Source organism: Hyla sarda, chromosome 6 (assembly GCF_029499605.1).
Source record: "Hyla sarda isolate aHylSar1 chromosome 6, aHylSar1.hap1, whole genome shotgun sequence".
Classification (NCBI taxonomy): Eukaryota; Metazoa; Chordata; class Amphibia; order Anura; family Hylidae; genus Hyla; species Hyla sarda.
In genome coordinates, this window is record NC_079194.1 from 280,316,765 (window position 1) to 280,341,697 (window position 24,933).

Genomic DNA, 24,933 nt, shown 5'->3' on the forward strand with positions numbered 1-24,933 from the left:
CTGTTCCACCATAATTCATCTTTTTTAGTATATGAAAATTAGTTGTTTGGGGGTGGGGCGGAGCTGCAAACCCTGCTCCCGACACTGCGACATCATCTTAGCCGGGAGCTGATCTCAGCTGAATGCTGCTTCCGAGTGAACCCAGAAAGCGGTGTGTGCGCAGTACAGGCCGAGTGAGCAGGGAGGGGGATTAGGAAAAATGGAGGAGCCGGGCGCAGCCCATCCGGCGAAGACGGTGTCACAGTGCCCGGAGCAGGGTTTGTAGCTCCGCCCATGCCCCAAGCAACTAATTTGCATATACTGAAACAGTTTAATTAAGGTAGAACGGACGGACGGTTCGGGACGTCGTAAGTATCAATTTGATCAGTATCACCGGAACTACAAGACTGTATGACAGGTTAGTGCGGTTGATACTGATGACAGATTTCCTTTAATGACTATATTATTCAGTTTGGTGAGCCCAAATGGATGAATATCTTCGAATATTCTTTATTTTCGCAGAAAATATATTCTGTAACCTATAAAAAATAAAATATATATTATTCATCATATTCATTATGAGCAAATATGTTGCAAGCAAAAGGTTATTGCTTAGTGATTCCACATTCAGTACATTTTTGAGCATGTAAAGTTCTACAAAGTGGAAGAAAGTGAACAAAAAAGGGGGGTTCTTTTGAGCACTATGCAGCAAATGAAAAGACTTAAATGTACGCCAACAGTTACACAGGACTTGCTTTTATTCTAAAGTAAAAGCAATACAGGACAACGCGTTTCGGCGCACACTTGCGCCTTCCTCAGGTCCATAACAATTACTGGAAAACTTATACAAATAGAGTAATAAGCCTCTAAAAATGCGCACATATAAATACTTTAAAAATAATAGGGTGTTAATACACTGCTCAAAAAAATAAAGGGAACACTAAGATCACTCATTCAGATCTAGGATGTGTTAACTAATCGTATGAAATACTTTTGTCTTTACATAGTTGAATGTGCTAACAACAAAATCACACAAAAATTATCAATGGAAATCAAATTTATCAACTCATGGAGGTCTGGATATGGAGTCACACTCAAAATCAAAGTGGAAAACCACACTACAGGCTGATCCAACTTTGATGAAATGTCCTTAAAACAAGTCAAAATGAGGTTCAGTAGTGTGTGTGGCCTCCACGTGCCCGTATGGCCTCCCTACAACGCCTGGGCATGCTCCTGATGACATGTCGGATGGTCTCCTGAGGGATGTCCTCCTAAACCTGGACTAAAGCATCCGCCAACTCCTGGACAGTCTGTGGTGCAACGTGGCGCTGGTGGATGGAGTGAGACATGATGTCCCAGACGTGCTCAATCAGATTCAGGTCTGGGGAACAGGCGGGCCAGTCCATAGCACCAATGCCTTCCTCTTGCAGGAACTACTGACACACTCCAGCCACATGAGGTCTAGCATTGTCTTTCATTAGGAGGACCCCAGGGCCAACTGCACCAGCATATGGTCTCACAAGGGGTCTGAGGATCTCATCTCGGTACCTAATGGCAGTCAGGCTACCTCTGGAAAACACATGGAGGGCTGTGCAGCCCCCCAAAGAAATGCCAACCCACACCATTACAGACCCACCACCAAATCGGTCATGCTGGAGGATCTTGCCGGCAGCAGAACGTTCTCCATGGCGTCTCCAGACTCTGTTACGTCTGTCACATGTACTCAGTGTGAACATGTTTCATCTGAGAAGAGCACAGGGCACCAGTGGTGAATTTGCCAGTCTTGGTGTTCTCTGGCAAATGCCAAACGTCCTGCACGGTGTTAGGCTGTAAGCACAACCCCCACCTGTGGATGTCGGGCCCTCATACCACCCTCATGGAGTCAGTTTCCGACCGTTTGAATGGACACATCCCCATTTGTGGCCTGCTGGAGGACATTTTTCAGGGCTCTGGCAGTGCTCCTCCTGTTCCTCCTTGCACAAAAAGCGGAGGTAGCGGTCCTACTGCTGGGTTGTTGCCCTTCTACGGCCTCCTCCACGTCTCCTGATGTACTGGCCTGTCTCCTGGTAGCGCCTCCATGCTCTGGACACTGCGCTGACAGACACAGCAAACCTTTTTGCCACAGCTCACATTGATGTGCCATCCTGGATGAGCTGCACTACCTGAACCACTTGTGTGGGATGTAGACTTCGTCTCATGCTACCACTAGAGTAAAAGCACCGCCAGCATTCAAAAGTGACCAAAACATCAGCCAGGAAGCATAGGAACTGAGAAGTGGTCCTTGGTCACCACCTGGAGCACCACTTCTTTATTGGGGGGTGTCTTGCTAATTGCCTATAATTTCCACCTGTTGTCTGTTCCATTTGCACAACAGCATGTGAATTGATTGTCAATCAGTGTTGCTTCCTGAGTGGACAGTGTGATTTCACAGAAGTGTGATTGACTTGTAGTTACATTGTGTTGTTTAAGTGTTCCCTTTATTTTTTTGAGCAGTGTAAAAGGGATGTATGCATATAATCAAAATCACAGGGATAACCGTATAGAATGCAACTTATGTATAGCAGCAACAATAAAAGGCCTTAAAATATAAAAGAAAACAATATCTAGCGGGAAAACACTAGCATAAAGTCAGGTTGCAAGTAAAAAATAATAGGAAAGAAATATCTAGCTGAAAAACACTCACAAGAAGTTGGGTTGCAGGTAAAAATATATAAGATAGCAGACATAAACCTATATTCAATCTTTCTGGTTAGTGGTAGAGTGGGTGGTCCAGACTATTATATGGTTCAATATTAGTATTACTAGTGTCAGAAGGTATTTAGGCCCATAGTAAATGGAGCCTATAATTCATTGGAGGTTAATGGGTAAACCAGCCCAGGGGATATTCAGAAACACCTGTGGCCCGAATCTCAGACTTGCTTTGGGTTAACTGGGAGCCTGTGTATCTATGACATCAACGGAATTGTGGCATGAAAAGAACAAAAAGATTTACTCACGGGTATGTAGTCCTGGCAGGGGTTTCCTGTGTAGTGGCTGGAGGAATCGAGTCTTAGCGCGCCGCTTTATGCGCGGGCGCCACCAATCCCCGTGTGCCACACAGCGCTGATGACTTTTCCGGTCATGCGCACTGATGGTATGAGCCGTCAGAACAGGGGATTGAGCGGCAGGCTTGTGCTGGCCGCAGTTAGTGATTGTAAAGGACTTGTGATAGATGTAATAGTAATACATAGAGTGTGAAATGTGAGGGCGGAACTTGGTAATGAGCGGAAGACCTGATTGAAATATATAACAATACTGATATGAATGTTTGTGTGTATGTACAAGGGGTTGGCATTGTGTGCTGATGAGTCCCGTTCCAAATGGGTGGATGGAAGGGGGGTGGGCCCAGAGGGAAGATGGGGGTAGTGGGAAAGGTTCAAAGGGGGATGTGGGGAGAGGATAGGGAAGAGGGGGCAAATTGAGGAGTGTGATTGGAAAGTTAGTAATGACAATTCTATACGTGCGCTTAAACCATCGGGGACAAGACATTTCAGTTTATAGATCCAATGGGCTTCTCGTTAGTTTAGAGCCGCTTGTCTGTTGTCCAAATCTTCTAAAATATTGTCAATTGGAGTAATCTTCAGGCATGAGAAGTCTCTGTTGTGGTCTTCTGTTAAATACCTAGATAAACTCTGTTTCAGGTAACCTATATTGCACTTATGTCTGTGGCCGTTGAGCCGTTTCATCAAGGTTTGGGTGGTTCTCCCGATGTAGTAGGTGCCACAGGAGCAGTCGATCAGATAAATAATAAGGATCCACAGTCCATACGTGTTTTTATATCGAAGGAGATGGAGATATTTCTTGATGTAAAGGATTTCCTTCCGTGTTGTATAGTCTGACAACACAAACAGCCTCTACTTCCATATCTATATAATCCTGGGGTTGATGTGGAGGATTTTGTTGTTTTATCTTTTCTTAACCGACTGGGGGCAAGAATGTTCTTAACGGTCTGTCCTGTGCGGTATGTCAGCCCAGGTTTTTTCGAGATGAGGTTTTTCAAAAATGGATCTGTAAGGAGGATACCCCAATGTCCGTCTAGGACCTTTTTTATCTGTTGGTGTTCCTGGTTATAGGTTGTGATGAAGTTGTAACTGTGTATTAGTGGGATTTGTTTCTTTTTTAGGTTGATCGGATGGTAGAAGTGTTGTTTGTCCTACGGCAAGGTTTGATAGAAAGACGTTCTTGAGGAGGGTTGAGGTATAACTTTATTGTAGGAATCGGTTTTGAAGGGTCTTGGATTGTATTTTATAGTCAGATGCATTTGTTCAATTTCTACGTATTCGTCTGTATTGGCCCAAGGGTATATTTGAAAGCCATTTTTTGTGATGAGCACTGTGGAAGTCCAAAAAACTGTTAGTATCAACTTTTTTAAAATGAGTGGTGGTGATGATTCTTCCTTGCTGGTGACTTACATTAAGGTCCAGAAACACTGGATTTTTGAGTCAAGAGTCGGGGTGATTTCGAGCCCTATTGGTGATGTTGAATGATATGATTTGCTTGATCGGTGTTTTCTTTCCAAATGACAAACAAATCGTCAATGTAGCATTTATAATAAATGATGTGGGGTCTATAGGTAATGGAGTCAAAGATATATTCAAATTCAGTTTGCATAACTGGGGGCCACACGGGTCCCCATGGCTGTTCCGTTTTTTTTATACAGGAATTATTATAAAGAAAAACATTGTGGGTCAGAATGAATTTCAGACCATCCAGAAGAAAACTGATTTGTTCCTCTTTGAATTTTTTGGTTTGCTGTAAAAAATGTGCTGTGGTTTTTTAGATCCAGATCATGCAAAATGTTAGAGTAAAGTTAAGTGACATTGAGAGTTAGAAACATGTAATCATTTTCCCAAGGGAAGTCTAGAAGATCTTTAATTAAACTTGACAAGTCTCTCAGGAGGGTAGTTTTGTAACAATTTCTTGAAAAAAAAAGGTCAATATAGTAAGACAACTCCCTTGGCTCCCTTACAAGCCAGTTGTCTCACTATATTGACCTTTTTTTGCAAGAAATTGTTAAAACACTACACTCCAACTTGAGAGACTCATCAAGTTTAATAGATATCTTCTAGACTGTGAAATAAAATCAAGGGCAGTGCAGCTCAATCAAAACTAGCCTGATGTTAACTGGTATGGTCTAATTACCCCAAGACCAAAAATTCATATAAAAATATATATATAATAAAGAAATTATATGTCCAGTCCTCAAGGATAGTAAAATACAGAAAAAAATAGAAGGAAGGAAAAAGCAGAAAGAAAAAGGCAAAAAGATGAAGATTAAAGATATGGAAAAATTGACAGATGGTAGGTCACAAATGAAGGTATGAGATAAATGGAGATGAAACTAATAGTAGCTAAAATTGCTAAAATAATCCTATCTTGATTATTATAGTAATAAAAAAAATACCTGCAAAATAAAATTTGAACAATAATGTGCATTTATTGAATAAAGTGGTATTAAAAAACCTGGGCAGGGCCCTTGCCCAGGTATTAGCAAAAATATGCTTATTAAAAATAAATTAAAAACTGTGGATTGCCAACCTTCTTATAAAAATAGGTATATAGATGTTCATAAAATATTTTGTATCTGATAGCAGCCAATGTCCAAAGTCAATATAATGATTCAAATCTAGTTTAGCAGCCACATTGGTTAGAATTGTTCATCAAATAAAGCCAATGTACTGTATTGGTAGCAAAGTAGATACAAAGTGTCTGTTAAATGTTGCAGATCAGATGAGAGATACAGTTAAAACTTCCACTTCACTTCACAGAGAGCTGGTTAGTAGGAGTGTAAATGAATACAATATTTGGACATTAAGAGCAGTACCTTATTTGCAGTCTTCACCGTGAAGGCACACCGTGACTCAAAATCCACAGTGTTTCTGGACCTTAATGTAAGTCACCAGCAAGGAAGAATCATCACCACCACTCATTTTAAAAAAGTTGATAATAACAGTTTTTTGGACTTCCACAGTGCTCATCACAAAAAATGGCTTTTAAATATACCCTTCAGCCAATACAGACGAATACGTAGAAATTGAACAAATGCATCTGACTATAAAATACAATCCAAGACCCTTCAAAAACAGATTCCTACAAAAAAAAAAAAAACCTCAACCCTCCTCAAGAACGTCTTTCTATCAAACCTTGCCGTAGAACAAACAACACTTCTACCATCCGATCAACCTAAAAAAGAAACAAATCCCACTAATACACAGTTACAACTTCATCACAACCTATAACCAGGAACACCAACAGATAAAAAAAGGTCCTAGACGGACATTGGGGTATCCTCCTTACAGATCCATCTTTGAAAAACCTCATCCCGAAAAAACCTGGGCTGACATACCGCACAGGACAGACCGTTAAGAACATTCTTGCCCCCAGTTGGTTAAGAAAAGATAAAACAACAAAATCCTCCACATCAACCCCAGGATCATATAGATGTGGAAGTAGAGGCTGTTTGTGTTGTCAGACTATACAACACGGAAGGAAATCCTTTACATCAAGAAATATCTCCACCTCCTTTGATATAAAAAAAGGTATGGACTGTGGGTCCTCTTTTATTATTTATCTGATCGACTGCTCCTGTGGCACCTACTACATCGGGAGAGCCACCCAAACCTTATCGGGGTACTCTGGTGGAAAACTTTTTTTTTTAAATGAACTGGTGCCAGAAAGTTAAACAGATTTGTAAAATACTTCTATTAAAAAAAATCTTAATCCTTTTAGTACTTTTTAGCAGCTATATGCTACAGAGGAAATTCTTTACTTTTTGAATTAATTTTTTGTGTTGTCCACAGTGCTCTCTGCTGACACCTCTGTCCATGTCAGGAACTGTCCAAAGTAGCATAGGTTTGCTATAGGGATTTTCTCCTGCTCTGGACAGTTACTGATACGGGCATCAGCTGTCAGTAGAGAGATTAGTAAAGATTTTCCTCTGTAGCAAACAGCTGCTAAAAAGTACTGAAAGGATTAAGATTTTTTAATAGAAGTAATTTACAAATTACACCAGTTCATTTAAAAAAAAAAAAGTTTTCCCCCGGAGTACCCCTTTAAGGAAACAGCTCAAAGGCCACAGACATAACTGCAATATAGGTTACCTGAAACAGAGTTTATCATGGCACTAAACAGAAGACCACAACAGAGACTTCTCATGCCTGAAGATTACTCCAATTGAACATATTTCAGAAGATTTGGACAACAGACAAGCGGCTCTAAACTAACGAGAAGCCCATTGGAGCTATAAACTGAAATGCCTTGTCCCCGATGGTTTAAACGAATGTATAGAATTGTAATAACTTTCCAATCACACTCCCCATTTTGCCCCCTCTCCCCACATCCACCTTTGAACCTTTCCACTACCCCCATCTTCCCTTGGGGCCCACCCCCCATCCACCTGTTTGGTACGGGACTCATCAGCTCCCTACCCTCAGACATCACACATCTTTTCCCTCTTCAAAATAATGATATATATATATATATATATATATATATATATATATATATTTATATATATATATATATATATATATCCTTCATAATTACCATCCTCCATAATTACTGTATAAATCCTTCCTAATTATCATCTCCATCACTCAGCCATCCATCCCTATATATTTCCCCACAATCCCAAGCCCTTACTGCTTGATACAATACTTCTTGTTATTATTATTACATCTATCACAAGTCCTTTACAATCACTAACTGCGCCCAGGACGAGCCCGCCACTTTTCCCCCGCTGTTCTGAGGGCTCATACCATCAGCGCTGTGCCGCACACAGGGATTGGCGGTGCGCCCACACATAAAGCGGCACGCCAAGACTTGATTCCTCCTGCCACAACACTGGAAGCCCCTGCCAGGGGGCAGTGAGTAAATCTTTTTGTTCTTTTCATGCCACAATTCCTTTCATGTCATAGATACACAGGCTCCCAGTTAACCCAAAGCAAGTCTGAGATTTGGGCCACAGGTGTTTCTGAATATCCCCTGGGCTGGGTTACCCATTAACCTCCAGTGAATTATAGGCTCCATTAACTATGGGCCTAAATACCTTCTGACACTAGTAATACTAATATTGAACCATATAATAGTCTGGACCACCCTCTCTACCACTAACCAGAAACATTGCATATAAGTTTATCACTTTTTGTGAGTGTTTTTTCAGCTAGATATTTCTTTCCAATTATTATTTTTTACTTGCCACCTGACATTATGCTAGTGTTTTCCCGCTAGATATTTTCTGTTATATTTTAAGGTCTTTTATCGTTGAAGTTGCATAACACCCTATTATTTTTAAAGTATTTATATATGCGCATTTTTAAAGGTTTACAAATTACTCTATTTGTATATGTGTTTTCCAGTAATTGTTGTGGACCTGAGGAAGGCATGAGTGTGTGCCAAAACGCGTTGTCCTGTATTGCTTTTACTTTCGAATAAAAGCAAGTCCTGTGTAACTGTTGGTGTATGTTGAAGTCTTTTTATTTGCTGCATACAGTAGCGCTCAAACCCCCCCTTTTTTTGTTCACTTTCTTCCACTATTCTATTTCCGTACCTTTTGGGCTTACGGACAATAGGGGTTCAAGCAGCAAACTGTTTTCCACTACCCTAACATACCCCCAACCTTACGGAAACAGTTGTACCTGCCCTATTGTACAGTCACAAGAGGTCAGTACGATACCTTAGGTGTTGGTGGTGGATATTTTAGCTGAACATTATTGTTTTAAATACTACACAAGGGAGCGCCCTACATGTTTTTCTTGTTTCTCCTTTTTAACAAAAAACAAAATGTACTGAACATAGTCTTTCAGCATGTTTGACAACAGTCTACCTTTCTCTTTCTGTCTTTCTCTGTGGCTAACTCAATCTCCCCTCACCTGTCTATAGACTTCTATGGGCAGCATGTATTCTGATCCCTCAGTGAGCTGATAACCCATCCCATCTCTCAGAATTCATTTTTAACAGTTTCCCACAATAAATGGAGGGCAAGAAGGAAAGGAGCCTAATAAGTAGAGAAAGATGCATTTTTCTCTAATAGGATATATTACAACATTTCTTGTGTTGATTTTGATTTATACAAAATTTTGTGGAAAGGAGGGAGACCCTTTAGTGGATCTGCAGGAAGTTCTTCTAAAAAAAAAAGGGCTGATCTGGGGTTTGGAATACATTGGTCATGGGGCAAAGATTAGATTTCTATATTTAATTTCAAGTGAGGGAAAGGTAAATTAACATTACATTTCAATTTAACAAGCTCTGGTAAAGTGAAAGCTGAGCTGCAACTGGTTGCTATGAGCAAAACCAGTCAGTTATGTTTTTAGGCAGATTGATGAATCTGGGCCAATAAATATGGAAAAAGATGTTGGTTATTCCCAGTCAGCTGTGCGTGACATATGAAGTATAAACAATAGACTTGTGCACTAGAAAAATTTTCGTTTAATTTCGTTTCGTTTTTTCGTTTTGGAAAAAAATTTCGGTTCGGCAATATTTTTTCGGATACATTCGGTATTCGGGTATTCGTGTTGTTTTTTCGGATACATTCGGTATTCGGGTACATTCGGTAAATCTTTTTAGTCTTTTTTTGGACTTTAGCGATCCTAATAAATAATGGAGATACCTTTTTTATTAAAATTTCGCAGGGTATCATAAAAAAATCATAATAAAAAAGATACAGTGGTGATGAAAAAAATTGTATCTAATGAAATGTATCTTTTTTATTATGAAATGTTTATTCATTTTTAAACAGGGATCAGTTTATGTGAGCGGGTAAAGCACTAAAAATGGAGCCGACAATAATGAAAATGTAGTGTGTGCGTGTTTTTCACTTTTTTTTAAAACATTTTTTAGGTAGTACTACTACTCCCAGCATGGAACACACTCTTCCATGATGGGAGTAGTAGTTACCTGTACTAATTGACAGATTGCAGGGGTCCCTTGCGATCCTCTTGTATAATGTATGGATGCGCCGGCTGCTCTTCTATGGTCCCCTGCACTCACGTATATATACACATATTCATATTTCCCGCAGAGCTGTGATTGGCCAGATGGTTCCAGCCAATCACAGCTCTCTGTGAGAAATAGGAATATGTGTATATATACGGCCGTGCAGGGGACCATAGGAGAGCGGCCGCCGCATCCATACATTATACAGGAGGATCGCAGCGGGTGTCAGGAGTGATACCCGCAGTGATCTTTCCTTTACTACAAGTACTAATACTCCCAACATGGAGCACACTCTGCTGCATGCTGGGAGCTGTAGTACCTGCATTAATAGACAGATCGCAGCGGGTGTCAGAAGTTACACTCGCTGCCATATGTCTATTAATGCAGGTACTACAGCTCCCAGCATGGAGCAGAGTGTGCTCCATGTTGGGAGTATTAGTACCTGCAGTAAGGGACAGATCCCAGGGATGTCACTCCTCCTGACACCCGCTGCGATCCTCCTTATGTGAATGTCGGGATCAGCTGTTCTCAGGGCTACAGAGCCGGGAGAACAGCTGACGCTGAGCCGTAGGTATACATCGTATATCTACTGCCCAGCAAGAACTTACAGTGAGCTTGCAATGTGTATACAGTATACACATTGCTGGCTCACTTAACCCCTTGCTGAGCTGTGCGCTATGCGCAAGCCCAGCAAGGGAAGAGTTAACTTACACTGCTGGACAGTGTAGGTTAACCCTTTGGGCGGTATACACTTTATACAGCTATCTATAGATAGCTGTATACAGTGTATACAGAAGACGAAGTCCAGCTTACTTCCCTCGAGTCCCGGGCCGGGTTCGTGTAGCTCCGCCCCCTAGTGGTGACGTCATTAGGGGGCGGAGCTACAGAAGGGAACAAGGCTAGTTTATCTGAAGCTCTGTTCACATTGTACGTTTTGTATAATGTCAACAGACCCTTCTGGCAGTGTCTACCCAGACAGGGAGACTCCAGCTGTTGCTAAACTACAACTCCCAGCATGCCCAGACAGCCAAAGGCTGTCTGGGCATGCTGGGAGTTGTAGTTTTGCACCAATTGGTGGCTCCCTGTTTGGGTAGACATTGCATCATGGGTGCTCTCCCCAGCGGACAGCGCCAAAAATGTCATAACCAATTTTTTGTGTTTTTTTCTTCTCGTTTCAGATCCGTGTATGCAGAGGATTACTGCGGATTCGATGGATTACGGCGGATTATTTTTTTTCCCTTTAATAAAATGGTTAACGAGGGCTGTGGGGGAGTGTTTTTTTAAATAAAATAATTTTTCCAATGTGTTGTGTTTTTTTTTTTTTTTTTATTGAATTTTCAGGGTTAGTAGCGGAAGCTGTCTTATTGACGGAATCCATTACTAGGCCAGGGCTTAGTGCTAGCCCCAAAAACAGCTAGCGCTAACCCCCAATTATTACCCCGGTACCCACCGCCACAGGGGTGCCGGGAAGAGCCGGTACCAACAGGCCCGGAGCGTCAAAAATGGCGCTCCTGGACCTAGGCGGTAACAGGCTGGCGTTATTTAGGCTGGGGAGGGCCAGTAACAATGGTCCTCGCCCACCCTGGTAACGTCAGGCTGTTGCTGTTTGGTTGGTATTGTGCTGAGAATGAAAATACAGGGAACCCTATGCGTTTTTTTTTTAAATTTAAATAAAAAAATTAAAAAAAAAACGCATAGGGTTCCCCGTATTTTCATTCTCAGCCAGATACCAACCAAACAGCAACAGACTGACGTTACCAGGGTGGGCGAGGACCATTGTTACTGGCCCTCCCCAGCCTAAATAACGCCAGCCTGTTACCGCCTAGGCCCAGGAGCGCCATTTTGACGCTCCGGGCCTGTTGGTACCGGCTCTTCCCGGCACCCCTGTGGCGGTGGGTACCGGGGTAATAATTGGGGGTTAGCGCTAGCTGTTTTTGGGGCTAGCACTAAGCCCTGGCCTAGTAATGGATTCCGTCAATAAGACAGCGTCCACTACTAACCTTGAAAATTCAATAAAAATAAAAAAACACAACACATTGGAAAAATTATTTTATTTAAAAAAACACTCCCCCACAGCCCTCGTTAACCATTTTATTAAAGGAAAAAATAAATAATCCGCCGTAATCCATCGAATCCGCAGTAATCCTCTGCATACACGGATCTGAAACGAGAAGAAAAAAACACAAAAAATTGGTTATGACATTTTTGGCGCTGTCCGCTGGGGAGAGCACCCATGATGCAATGTCTACCCAAACAGGGAGCCACCAATTGGTGCAAAACTATAACTCCCAGCATGCCCAGACAGCCTTTGGCTGTCTGGGCATGCTGGGAGTTGTAGTTTAGCAACAGCTGGAGTCTCCGTGTCTGGGTAGACACTGCCAGAAGGGTCTGTTCACATTATACAAAACGTACAATGTGAACAGAGCTTCAGATTAATTAGCCTTGTTCCCTTCTGTAGCTCCGCCCCCTAATGATGTCATCACTAGGGGGCGGAGCTACACGAACCCCGCCCGGGACTCGAGGGAAGTAAGCTGGACTTCGTCTTCTGTATACACTGTATACAGCTATCTATAGATAGCTGTATAAAGTGTATACCGCCCAAAGGGTTAACCTACACTGTCCAGCAGTGTAAGTTAACTCTTCCCTTGCTGGGCTTGCGCATAGCGCACAGCTCAGCAAGGGGTTAAGTGAGCCAGCAATGTGTATACTGTATACACATTGCAGGCTCACTGTAAGTTATTGCTGGGCAGTAGATATACGATGTATACCTACGGCTCAGCGTCAGCTGTTCTCCCGGCTCTGTAGCCCTGAGAACAGCTGATCCCGACATTCACATCAGGACGATCGCAGCGGGTGTCAGGAGGAGTGACATCCCTGGGATCTGTCCCTTACTGCAGGGACTAATACTCCCAACATGGAGCACACTCTGCTCCATGCTGGGAGCTGTAGTACCTGCATTAATAGACATATGGCAGCGAGTGTAACTTCTGACACCCGCTGCGATCTGTCTATTAATGCAGGTACTACAGCTCCCAGCATGGAGCAGAGTGTACTCCATGTTGGGAGTGGTAGTACTTGTAGTAAAGGGAAGATCACTGCGGGTATCACTCCTGACGCCCGCTGCGATCCTCCTGTATAATGTATGAATGCGGCGGCCGCTCTCCTATGGACCCCTGCACAGCCGTATATATACACATATTCCTATTTCTCAAAGAGAGCTGTGATTGGCTGGAACCATCTGGCCAATCACAGCTCTGCGGGAAATATGAATATGTGTACATATACGTGAGTGCAGGGGACCATAGAAGAGCAGCCGCCGCATCTATACATTATACAAGAGGATCGCAAGGGACCCCTGCAATCTGTCAATTAGTACAGGTAACTACTACTCCCATCATGGAAGAGTGTGTTCCATGCTGGGAGTAGTAGTACTACCTAAAAAATGTTTTAAAAAAAAGTGAAAAACACGCACACACTACATTTTTACTATTGTCGGCTACATTTTTAGTGATTTACCCGCTCACATAAACTGATCCCTGTTTAAAAATGAATAAACATTTCATAATAAAAATGATACATTTCATTAGATACAATTTTTTCCATCACCACTGTATCTTTTTTATTATGATTTTTTTATGATACCCTACGAAATTTTTATAAAAAAGGTATCTCCATAATTTTTTAGGATCGCTAAAGTCCAAAAAAAGAATAAAAAGATTTACCGAATGTACCCGAATACCGAATGTATCCGAAAAATCAAACCATCTACATCCTTTTTATTATATGTGTTATCAGAATGAATTCTTCACGTTCGTTTACAGATAACGAATGCATTCGTTATTTACAGCATTATGGTCGGGATATAACGAATGTATTCGTTACTTTGCTATTCGTATTATCGTGGCTATTCGGGAATGTTCAAAATGTGTTTTCGTGCATTCGGATCGGTCCGAATGCACGAAAACGGTAAAATTCGTTAATTTAGACATTCGTGCCGAACCGAATTGCACATGTCTAATAAACAAAATAAGAATGTTAAAGGAGTAGTGTACTGACAAGTAACTTGAGTTTGTTGTGCCCAGGCTGCAAAAAAAAAGAAAAGAAACTTTAACTCACCTACCTCCGTTCCCCTGTAGCACCGCTACAGCTGTTCAGTCCTCCGGTCCAGTCTTCTTCCATGTGCACTGATTGTCACACGGCGCTCAGGCTATCACCGGCTGAGGTGGGACATAGCTGCAGCCGATGATAGGCTGAGCGCAGTGTGACAGTGTGATCAGTGCACATGAAAGAAGGAAGAAGACCGGACCGGAGGACCGAACAGCTGTAGAGGTACTACGAGGTAATGCAGGAAGGTGAGATAAAGTTTTTTTTTTTTCGTTTTTTTGCAGCCCAGGCACAACGGACTCAAGTTACTTGTCAGTACAATACTCCTTTAATAAAGGAAAATGTGATGTCCCAGTACCGGATATGGTCCCGTACAGTACCTAGGCCCTGTCAGGTTGAGTCCTGTCAGGTCTGTGTCCTTGTTGCTCTCCTGCAGCGTCTCCCCCATAGTGTTATATGTATTAGGTATGAAGGACCTTTGAGGACCTTTGAGTTAGTCACATGATAATGTGGTCACATATTCTATTCATATGTTATGTTACCCAGAGAGCACCAGCTAACCAGGTGACCTGCAGCTTGACCTATGGGCTCCTTGCTCAGCTCCCCTTTATAAAGGAAGGGAGGAGCTGCAATTTCTCTCTTTTGCTCTCACTTTCTGCTGAGGTCAAGTTCAGTCCAGATGTCTTAGAGCCAGTGTCCAGCACACCTGGAGGCCTCAAGCCTAACTTACTGCCACATGTCAGTAAGTCAAGTCATCTTTGTCTGCTGTCACTATCTTCAGTCAAGTCCAGTCTATTATAGTCAGTGTGGCTTGCCTAAAGTCTGTCAAGTCACTGCAAGTCCCAGCAAGCTGCAACGTTCCCTCCGTGTTATTGGTCACTTCTCTGGGATCCTGGCCTAGCTGTAAAGACTGTTACCATCTATCTACCTCAGTAAAGCTACCGTGTTACCATCTGTCTACCTCAGTAAAGCTACCGTTAACCCTGGCCTTGGACTCTTCTTTGCCCTGCCTAACTAGGACTAGCGGTGCTACCGTTTGGGTGGTTATCGGGAAAACCACGCCCTGGCGTCTTGAACACTTAGGGGTTAATACCAACTGCCCCTGGGCTATAACATTTGCCCTATACACCTCACCTTCACACCCTGTGGCTCACCACAAAAACATACAGAGAGACCAAGAAAACCATCAGGATAGAAAACTCAAAGCAATATCCCTTGAAAATAGTGCACAACAAAACACATGGAAAACACATGGGTGGAAATTGAAGTCAGTGTTTGTAACAGAGCTGTAAAAATATCCGCTGAATGAAATGGTATCTACACAAAGAGACACAAACAATATGACTTGCACCTAACAGCAGAATACAAGGTTACAATGCTTAAATGGACTTAAGGGCTCGTTCACCCGGGCGGATCCATAGCGTATTTTATGCTGCGGATTCACCGATGATGGACCCAAACAGTGTGACTCAGATGTGCCTGCAATACGCCGCTATGAGCAGACACACTGCGATGTGCAAGTCGTCGCACGCATGAGCAGTATACCTGCACACATCGTGGCTACTCTCGGCCTAGCTCAGGGAGCAGGGGGAGCGGCTGGAAGGTGTGAGAGTACATCGCGCATGCGCGCGGCGACTCGCACATCACAGCAGTGTGTCTGCTCCTAGCGGTGGATTGCCGCTCCGAGCAAGCACATCTGGAGGCACACCTTAGGGGTCCATTGTTGACGGATCCGCAGCGTAAAATACGCTTTGGATCCGCCCATGTGAACAAGCCCTAAAAGGAGCAACCATGGAGCGTGAATGATGATGGAGTATAGCAACAGCTGCAGTTTTTGCAGGAGGTGTTATGTTACCATGAGAACAGAATTTGCCGTACTTTTTGTGCTTGTTAATATGTAGTTCCTCTAGTATGTAGGTTTTCTGTGGTTGCTAAGTGTCTGTTTTTCCTGGATCCTCTACATTGAAGTTAAAGCGTACCTCTGAAGATAGTCCCGGTGGCAGGATATGTGCTTATATTTCGGGGCAACTTTGTAGCCCCATCACTAATGCAATCATTATTTGTTGAAAGTCCCATTCAAATGGGACTTTTGGCAAATCAGTCTCCTGATCCTGTAAGTCTTGGGCTACAAAGTTGGCTTAAAATTTAAACAGATATCCTGCCACCAGGACCATTATTAAAGGTATGCTTTAAAGGTAATGGTTGTTGCATGTATCAAGTAAAAACCAGTTAATTGGGCAAAAACTGAAATCTACAACAGATAAGATGATGAAGTGATATTCAGTAATGAATGACCAATTTGCAGTCAACAAAGAGATTGTTCAAGTGTTTGCCATGTCATACAGTAAATAGTCCCCACTCATTTATGCTATGGGGTTGGATGTCATGTCAGTCGCTGTTGGAGCTTGTTAGTTATCATTGGTGAGGTCCATGCCGCAGGGAATTCAGGGCATTATAAAGCCTAAGGAGGAACAACAAGACGCGATCTGGTGCATTTATTTTCAACAATTCCATAGTTTTTCTTCAGCATTGGGTGATCCCAAAATTCGTTCCTCTGTTTGATCTGGAAAAACATCAGCTATTTCTTGAGGTATGTTTCTCGAACCCTCGAAAGTTGAGCTATTAAGCAAACATTGTTTAGTGTTATTCAGGGCTGCCATCAGGGCACACACAGAAAGGGGCCCAAAGCTGCAGACTCTGTGACCCACCTCCAGTATTCCAAACACTACAATGTATTTGGTAAAAAGAATGGACCCCTTATAATACAGGAGGACCCATTCTTCTCACAAAGCATAGATTGGTATATCACGAATTGTACTGGCTTCAGCATGATTTACCCCTGACAGGAAGTTGTGTAGTTCTCTAATATTCATTGTAGTGTTCCTTTCTGCTTCTTCCTTTCACTCGAGACAAGACATCATCCACTGCTGTTTTATAAGCGGTGGCTGGATCTTGTCTTTGAGCTCCAGCCCATCCTGTGAGTAATATCACCACCTCTGACCAGCCTCTAGAGCTACATCACCATCTCTCTGTCATATACACCCATGCATGCATATGTGTGTGTGTATATATATATATATATATAAAAACCAGATACAGGCGCAGCACTCCAACAAAATAAGTGATTTAATATCTCATGTCAGCATTACTTCGCAGATGGTAATGCTGACATGAGATATTAAATCACTTATTTTGTTGGAGTGCTGCGCCTGTATCTGGTTTTTATCTTGGATGGACTCTGATCAAGTCCTTTGGGACGCTGGCACCAATTTTTTGGTTGGACTGGATAAGTAGTGCTGCTTTATTTTGGGATTATATATATATATATATATATATATATATATATATATATATATATATATATATTAGGACATTTAGGGAAGAATGATGTGTGTTTACAGCATGTTTCCTTGTGCATAGCAATGCCATAGGGAGAGAAGCAGACAGGAAATGAATGCAGCAGCTTTTGCAGACTTGATGTGTGGAAAGAGTCTGCTGTGTACAGCCATGTTCTGAGGCAGCTCTGGGAGAGGAACTAGCAGATATAAGGCAGGCAGGTAAACAATACTAACTACTATGAAATATAGAATACAAAGAATGCTTCTGCAGATTTTTTTTCCTTTTTTTACCGTGACATAGGACCACCCCTTTAATATGCTTTCTAGACACACTACTGTATGTATTTATAATCCCTCAGGTGTTATACCTTATCTATGAAGCCCACCGAGTTTTCTTTCTCTTGAAACCTAAGTCCCATAGAAGGTTTGTATACTTGTTTTCAGTTCCAAAAACAAAAAGACACCCTATTAAAAAAAAAAAAAAAAATACATGAATCCATGTTATTCAATAACACCTAATATTATTACTCTTATATTATAAGGGCAATTCATAGAAAGTTGGAGGATGCTGGCCCTGTTATTAATAATTCACATGGCATAGTAATACCAAAGCCATTGCACTTCAACACAGTAAAAGCCACAAGGTCCCAATCTAGCACACACTGTTCACTCCAAACTTTATTAATTGTGTTTTCGGGGATGAGCCACATGGAAGTCTAAAATCACCGGCCAGAGGACCAATGAGGAGGACATTCTCATCATACTAATCCATATAATGGTCCAGTAGAAGCTGCAGGAAACGGTCGTTGACCTGTCCCTTTGTCTCCACTCCCGATGTCTGTGAATCCTTTGGTTTGAAATAAAGAAGCAATTTTTATGCCAGGGCATCGAATGCCGTGAACATTTCTTCTTTCTATTGTTTGATACGTGGATCTATTGCTAAAGTCACTGAGCACCGAAAGACTGGCTTTGTGATTGTGACAGCTCCAACAAGCCGGCACCTCTACAGTTAGCAGGTAACAGATGGTGGACTTTTATATAGCAGTGCCGCCTCACATCTTCTTTGTGTGTCTAATCCATATAATGCCATGGGATGTGAGTGATCCAATTTTGGACTATGCACACAAAAAAACGTGTAGAAAATGCTTCACTTACACCTACAATGATAAATGCCGGCCATAGGCCGGCATTTATCATTGTAGGTGTAAGTGAAGCATTTTTCTACACCTTTTTTTTGTGTGCTGGTAATGTGTAGGAGCGCCAAATTTATTAACCCCTTAACGACGCAGGACGTATATTTACGTCCTGCGCCGGCTCCCGCAATATGAAGCGGGATCGCGCCGCGATCCCGCATCATATCACGCCGGTCCCGGCGCTCATCAACGGCCGGGACCCGCGGCTAATACCACACATCGCCGATCGCGGCGATGTGCGGTATTAACCCTTTAGAAGCGGCGGTCAAAGCTTACCGCCGCTTCTAAAGTGAAAGTGACCCGGCTGCTCAGTCGGGCTGTTCGGGACCGCCGCGGTGAAATCGCGGCGTCCCGAACAGCTTGCAGGACACCGGGAGGGCCCTTACCTGCCTCCTCGGTGTCCGATCGGCGAATGACTGCTCCGTGCCTGAGATCCAGGCAGGAGCAGTCAAGCGCCGATAACACTGATCACAGGCGTGTTAATACACGCCTGTGATCTGTGTAGAAGATCAGTGTGTGCAGTGTTATAGCTCCCTATGGGACCTATAACACTGCAAAAAAAAGTTAAAAAAAAGTGTTAATAAAGGTCATTTAACCCCTTCCCTAATAAAAGTTTGAATCCCCCCCCTTTTCCCATAAAAAAAAATAAAACAGTGTAAAAAAAATAAAAATAATAAACATATGTGGTATCGCCGCATGCGTAAATGTCCGAACTATAAAAATATATCATTAATTAAACTGCACGGTCAATGGCGTACGTGCAAAAAAATTCCAAAGTCCAAAAGAGCGCATTTTTGGTCACTTTTTATACCATTAAAAAATGAATAAAAAGTGATCAAAAAGTCAGATCAAAACAAAAATCATACCGATAAAAACTTCAGATCACGGCGCAAAAAATGAGTCCTCATACCGCCCTGTACGTGGAAAAAAAAAGTTATAGGGGTCAGAAGATGACATTTTTAAACGTATAAATTTTCCTGCATGTAGTTATGATTTTTTCCAGAAGTGCGACAAAATCAAACCTATATAAGTAGGGTATCATTTTAACCGTATGGACCTACAGAATAATGATAAGGTGTAATTTTTACCGAAATATGCACTGCGTAGAAACAGAAGCCCCCAAAAGTTACAAAATGGCGTTTTTTCTTCGATTTTGTCCCACAATGAATTTTTTTTCCGTTTCTCCGTGCATTTTTGGGTAAAATGACTAATGTCACTGCAAATTAGAATTGGCGACGCAAAAAATAAGCCATAATATGGATTTTTAGGTGGAAAATTGAAAGGGTTAGGATTTTTAAAAGGTAAGGAGGAAAAAACGAAAGTGCAAAAACGGAAAAACCCTGAGTCCTTAAGGGGTTAAATGGTCGCAGGGCATTTGATAAATTTTGTGCAGGTCACATTTTCAGAAATTTCACTCTTTACTAATGTTGCTCGCGAATATTCGCAATTCGAATTTTACTCGTGAATATCGCATATTCGCCAATATTCGCGATTATAGCACTTTATATTCGAAATTACGAATATTCGCTTTTTTTCACAGTACACATCACAGTGATCATCCCTCTCTGCTTCCAGCTTGTGTGGTCTAAAGAAGGCTCTAATACTACTGTGTGAGCCCGCGGGTGAATATTCACATATGCGAAAATTCGCATATGCAAATATTCGCGAATATTGATCCCTCCCTTCTGCTGCTTCTATCAAGTTACACTGGTATTCTTGCTATAAAGTTCACAAATTTTCACATATGCGAATTTTCGCATATGCGAAAAAAAACGTGAATATTACGAATATGCGAATTTAGCGAATATATGACGAATATTCGTCCATATATTTGCAAAATATTGCAAATTCCAATATGGCCTATGCTGCTCAACAATACTCTTTACATACACCAAAAAGCTAAGCCAAGTCTGGGCTGGTGTAGTTTATAGACTTTTCGGTGGCTTTGTACAAAAGGCGCAGTTGATAAACCCATCAATATCATGCATAGACTCAAATCAGTGGATTGTTACTCAAAAACAGCAGAAATGTGTAAACAAATAAAAAGACACTGTCTTGCAGCAGTAAATTACAATGTATTTCAGATGGCATCACCGTTTACATACTTTTAAGGATTGCATTCCAAGTATCCAGGTTCATCTTCTGATATTGCTCTTCGTAGTCTGACACAAATCTTCTCCCATCTGTAATAGAACATAGTAAATTATTTTATTTGTATTTAGCTGTCTTAACCCTAAAGCTAGGTTCACACTATGGAATTTACAACCGGAAGGCCGCTTAGGAAGTTCGGTCAGAAATTCCGCTGCGTGAAGGTAACATGCAGGTGAATGGGTTTTCAAGGATTTTTAGACAGAAATCCTAGCGCCCACTGATTTAGTCAGCACTTGCAGCCGCCATCAGGGGGTATAGAAGGTACCCCAAGGGGGGCCCGGGACCCTAAGGCTGCCATTCACCGGTAATTGCCATGATGGGACCGACACAGTCCCTGCAGTGGAATAACCGGATCCTTTACCAGCAGGCCCCATCGCACCATCTGCGAACGGGCCCGCAGGTGAAGGGGGAGTGCCACCAGGAGATCCAGGACACCTGTCCTGAATGCCCCTGCAACCATAACTTTCAACAGTGTGCGCACACAGCGTTGAGCATGCACTCAGCTGCGGCGGCCGACGTCACAGGAAGGAGAAAGTGGCTCCGTCCTGTCACTCCAGCCCGGGCTTCCTGCGCAGCAGCAGCTCTGCTTGAGGCTGTCTGCGCAGGAAGAGACAGAAGAAAAAAAAGACAAGACGAGCGACAGGGGCTGCTGGGGAAGGAAGGAGAGGTGAGTTTTTTTTTTTTTCTATGGTGTGAGGAGTAATATACAATGGGATGGGGGGGGGCAATATGAGGGGAATCATGTACAATGGGGCCAATATGAGGGAAAATAATGTACAATGGGGGCCAATATGAAGGAAAATAATGTACAATGGGGGCCAATATGAAGGGAAATAATGTACAATGGGGCCAATATAAGGGGAAATAATGTACAATGGGGGGGGTCAATATGAGGGGAAAAATTTACAATGGGGGCCAATATGAGGGGAATAATCTACAATGGGCACCAATATGAGGAGAATAATCTGTAATGGGGGCCAAAATAAGGGGAATAACGTACAATTGCGGGGGCAATGTGAGGGGCATAACATACTATGGGGGCAAAGTTAGGGGCATAATATACAATGGGGGAAATAATATACTATTGGGACAATTTAAGGGGCATTATATTCTATGGGGGCAATGTTTGGGGCATAATATACTATGGGGCAATGTGACGGGTATAATAGACTATAGGGCAATGTGACTGGCACAATATACTATAGTGGGCAAGGTGAGGGGGCAAAATATTATATGGGGACACAATGAGGGATATGCTATACTATGGGAGCAATGTTGGCTATGGAGGCTATGCAAGTAAACTGGTCTCGCCTGACACCACAAGAGAGGACACGCCGCCACAATGAGAACCTATGCCTGTACTGTGCCAGTACCGAACACTTCCTGAAGGATTGTCCTATCCGACCTCCACGTCAGGAAAGACGCACTCCGATTCCGCACAAAGGTGAGACAGCTCTAGGTGTGAAGCGACAACCGGACAAAAAGAGGGGAGACCTGGGGGGGGGGGGGGTACTGTTACGCCGAGCGCTCCGGGTCCCTGCTCCTCCCTGGAGCGCTCGCGGCGTTCCTCTCTCTGCAGCGCCGCAGAGCACTGCACTGACACTGCCGGCAGGGATGCGATTCGCATAGCGGGACGCGCCCACTCGCGAATCGCATCCCAAGTCACTCACCTGTCCCGGTCCCCGGCTTTCACGTCCTGGCGCGCGCGGCTCCGCTCCTTAGGGCGCGCGCGCGCCAGCTCTCTAAGATTTGAAGGGCCAGTGCACCAATGATTGGTGCCTGGCCCAATCAGTCTGAGTAGCTTTCACCTGTGCACCTGTCTATATAACCTCACTTCCCCTTCCCTTCCTTGCCGGATCTTGTTGCCATTGTGCCAGTGAAAGCGTTCCTTGTATGTCCCAAGCCAGTGTTCCAGACCTCTTGCCGTTGCCCCTGACTACGATCCTTGCTGCCTGCCCTGACCTTCTGCTACGTCCAACCTTGCTCTTGCCTAATCCCTTGTACCGCGCCTATCTCAGCAGTCAGAGAGGTTGAGCCGTTACCGGTGGATACGACCTGGTTTCTACCGCCGTTGCAAGACCATCCTGCTTTGCGGCGGGCTCTGGTGAATACCAGTAGCAACTTAGAACCGGCCCACCGGTACGGTCCACGCCAATCCCTCTCTGACACAGAGGATCCACCTCCAGCCAGCCGAATCCTGACATTCATCTTGCTGTGGTGAGGTCCGCACCTGTTGGTCTGTCCCGGGGGAGCTGACCTACACTCTCTCTCTGTACATTATATTATACATTATATTTTAATAGTGCAGACATTTTCTTGTGCGGTGATACCAAATATGTGTATGTTAACATTACTTTATTTGAATAATGGCAAAGGGGAGGGGTGATTTAAACACATTTGTTAAAATAAAAAAAAAATAACATTTAATTTATTAGATTTTAGTCTCTATAGGAGACTATTTTCTGTGTTCTTTCAGTTGCACACACTGAACAAAGCTGTACTAGTCTGCAGACAGCGGGGGACACGTTTAATGTTGGCTTAGCGGCACGTACAGCTGGACCGCACACATCATCAGGGGCCTGGCTTGTCAGGGAAGACAAAAAGAACCCAAGCCCCTTGTGATGCACTGTTGTCTCGGGCCGAACAGGATCCTGGCAAATGCTTAAAGGGGTACTCCGGTGAAAAACAAATCGTTTTTTTTAAGTTACCACAGTGCTCTCCGCTGACACCTCTGTCCGTGTCAGGAACTGTTCAGCGCAGGAGCAAATCCCTATAGAAAACCTCTCCTGCTCTAGACAGTTCCTGACATGGACAGTGGTGTCAGGCAGAAAAGAAATTCAAAAAGAAAAGAACTTCCTCTGTAGTATACAGCAACTGATGAGTACTGGAAGGATTAAGATTTTTAAATAGAAGTAATTTACAAATCAGTTTAACTTTCTGGCACCAGTTGATATAAAAAAAAAATAGTTTTCCACCAGAGTACCCCTTTAACCTCTTAAGGACCCAGGACGTACGGCGACGTCCCCGCACCCTGGGCCTTAAGGACCCAGGACATCCCCGTACGTCCTGGCGTTTTCCGGTCTCTGCCGCTCGCCGGGCAGAGATCGGAACTGGATGCCTGCTGAAATCCTTCAGCAGGCATCCAGGGCAAACACCGAGGGGGGCCATGTAGGCCCCCCATGTCGGCGATCGCCGCAAATCGCAAGGGAAATCGCCCTTGCGATCTGCGGCGATACCGGGCTGATCGGGTCTCTGGGACCCGACCGCCCGGTAATTTCGCATGATCCCGGCTGTCACAGACAGCCAGGACCATGCTAACGTATAGGAGCGAGGTGGCAAGCCTGCCACCTCCTCCTATACCCTGCGATCTGTCGGTTAGTTAACCAACCAATCGCAGGAGGGGGGGGGGGGCGGTTACTTCCTCCCGTCCTGCCCGGCCCCTGAAAGTCGGGACAGGACGGGAGGAAGACCGGAGGACGCGGCGGGGGACGGGGGAGTGCTGGGGACTGGCCCCGGTACTTACCTCGTCCCTGAAGACCCGGATCCAGACGATGAAGATGGCGTCGGCGGCGACAGGTGAGTAGATCTTCAGCCGTGGTCGGGCCCTTTACAGCAATGCACGTCGCCGTAAAGCGACATGCATTGCTGTAATAGGACCCTGTAAACTACAACTCCCAGCATGCCCAGACAGCCCTTGGCGTCTGGGCATGCTGGGAGTTGCAGTTTTGCAACATCTGGAGGTCCACAGTTTTTGGACCACTGTGCCCTTCCAGATGTTGCAAAACTACACATCCTCAGCATGCCCTTACTGTCCAGGCATGTTGTAGTGCTGTAACATCTGGCCCTTCAGATGTTGCAGAACTACAACTCCCAGCATGCCTGGACAGTTTTGGCATACTGGGGGTTGTAGTTTTGCAACATCTGGAAGGGCACAGATTGGGAACCACTGTATTAGTGGTCTGCAAACTAGTCCTCCAGATGTTGCAAAACTACAACTCCACGCATGCTGGGAGTTGTAGTTCGGCAACATCTGGCTCTAAAGATGTTGCCGAACTACTACTCCCAGCATGCCTGAGAATGTTTGGGAGTTGTGGTTTTGCAACAGCTGGAGGCACACTGGTTGGGAAACATTGTTTCCTAACTCAGTGTTTCCCAACCCGTGTGCCTCCAGCTGTTGCAAAACCACAACTCCCAAA

General features: G+C 43.6%; 1 protein-coding gene across 1 annotated transcript in view; it reads right to left on the reverse strand.

Moving 5' to 3' along the window:
- Positions 1 to 347: 347 nt before the first annotated feature.
- Positions 348 to 24,933, reverse strand: part of LOC130277777 (spexin prohormone 2-like) — a 39,805-nt gene continuing 15,219 nt past the window's right edge. The window contains exons 5-7 of the mRNA XM_056528527.1: positions 20,692 to 20,769; positions 17,762 to 17,858; positions 348 to 518 (exon numbers count right to left, since the gene is read on the reverse strand). Coding sequence (XP_056384502.1) covers positions 17,767 to 17,858; positions 20,692 to 20,769 — 170 coding nt within the window. The 3' untranslated portion in view covers positions 348 to 518; positions 17,762 to 17,766. The remainder of the gene's footprint in view (positions 519 to 17,761; positions 17,859 to 20,691; positions 20,770 to 24,933) is intronic.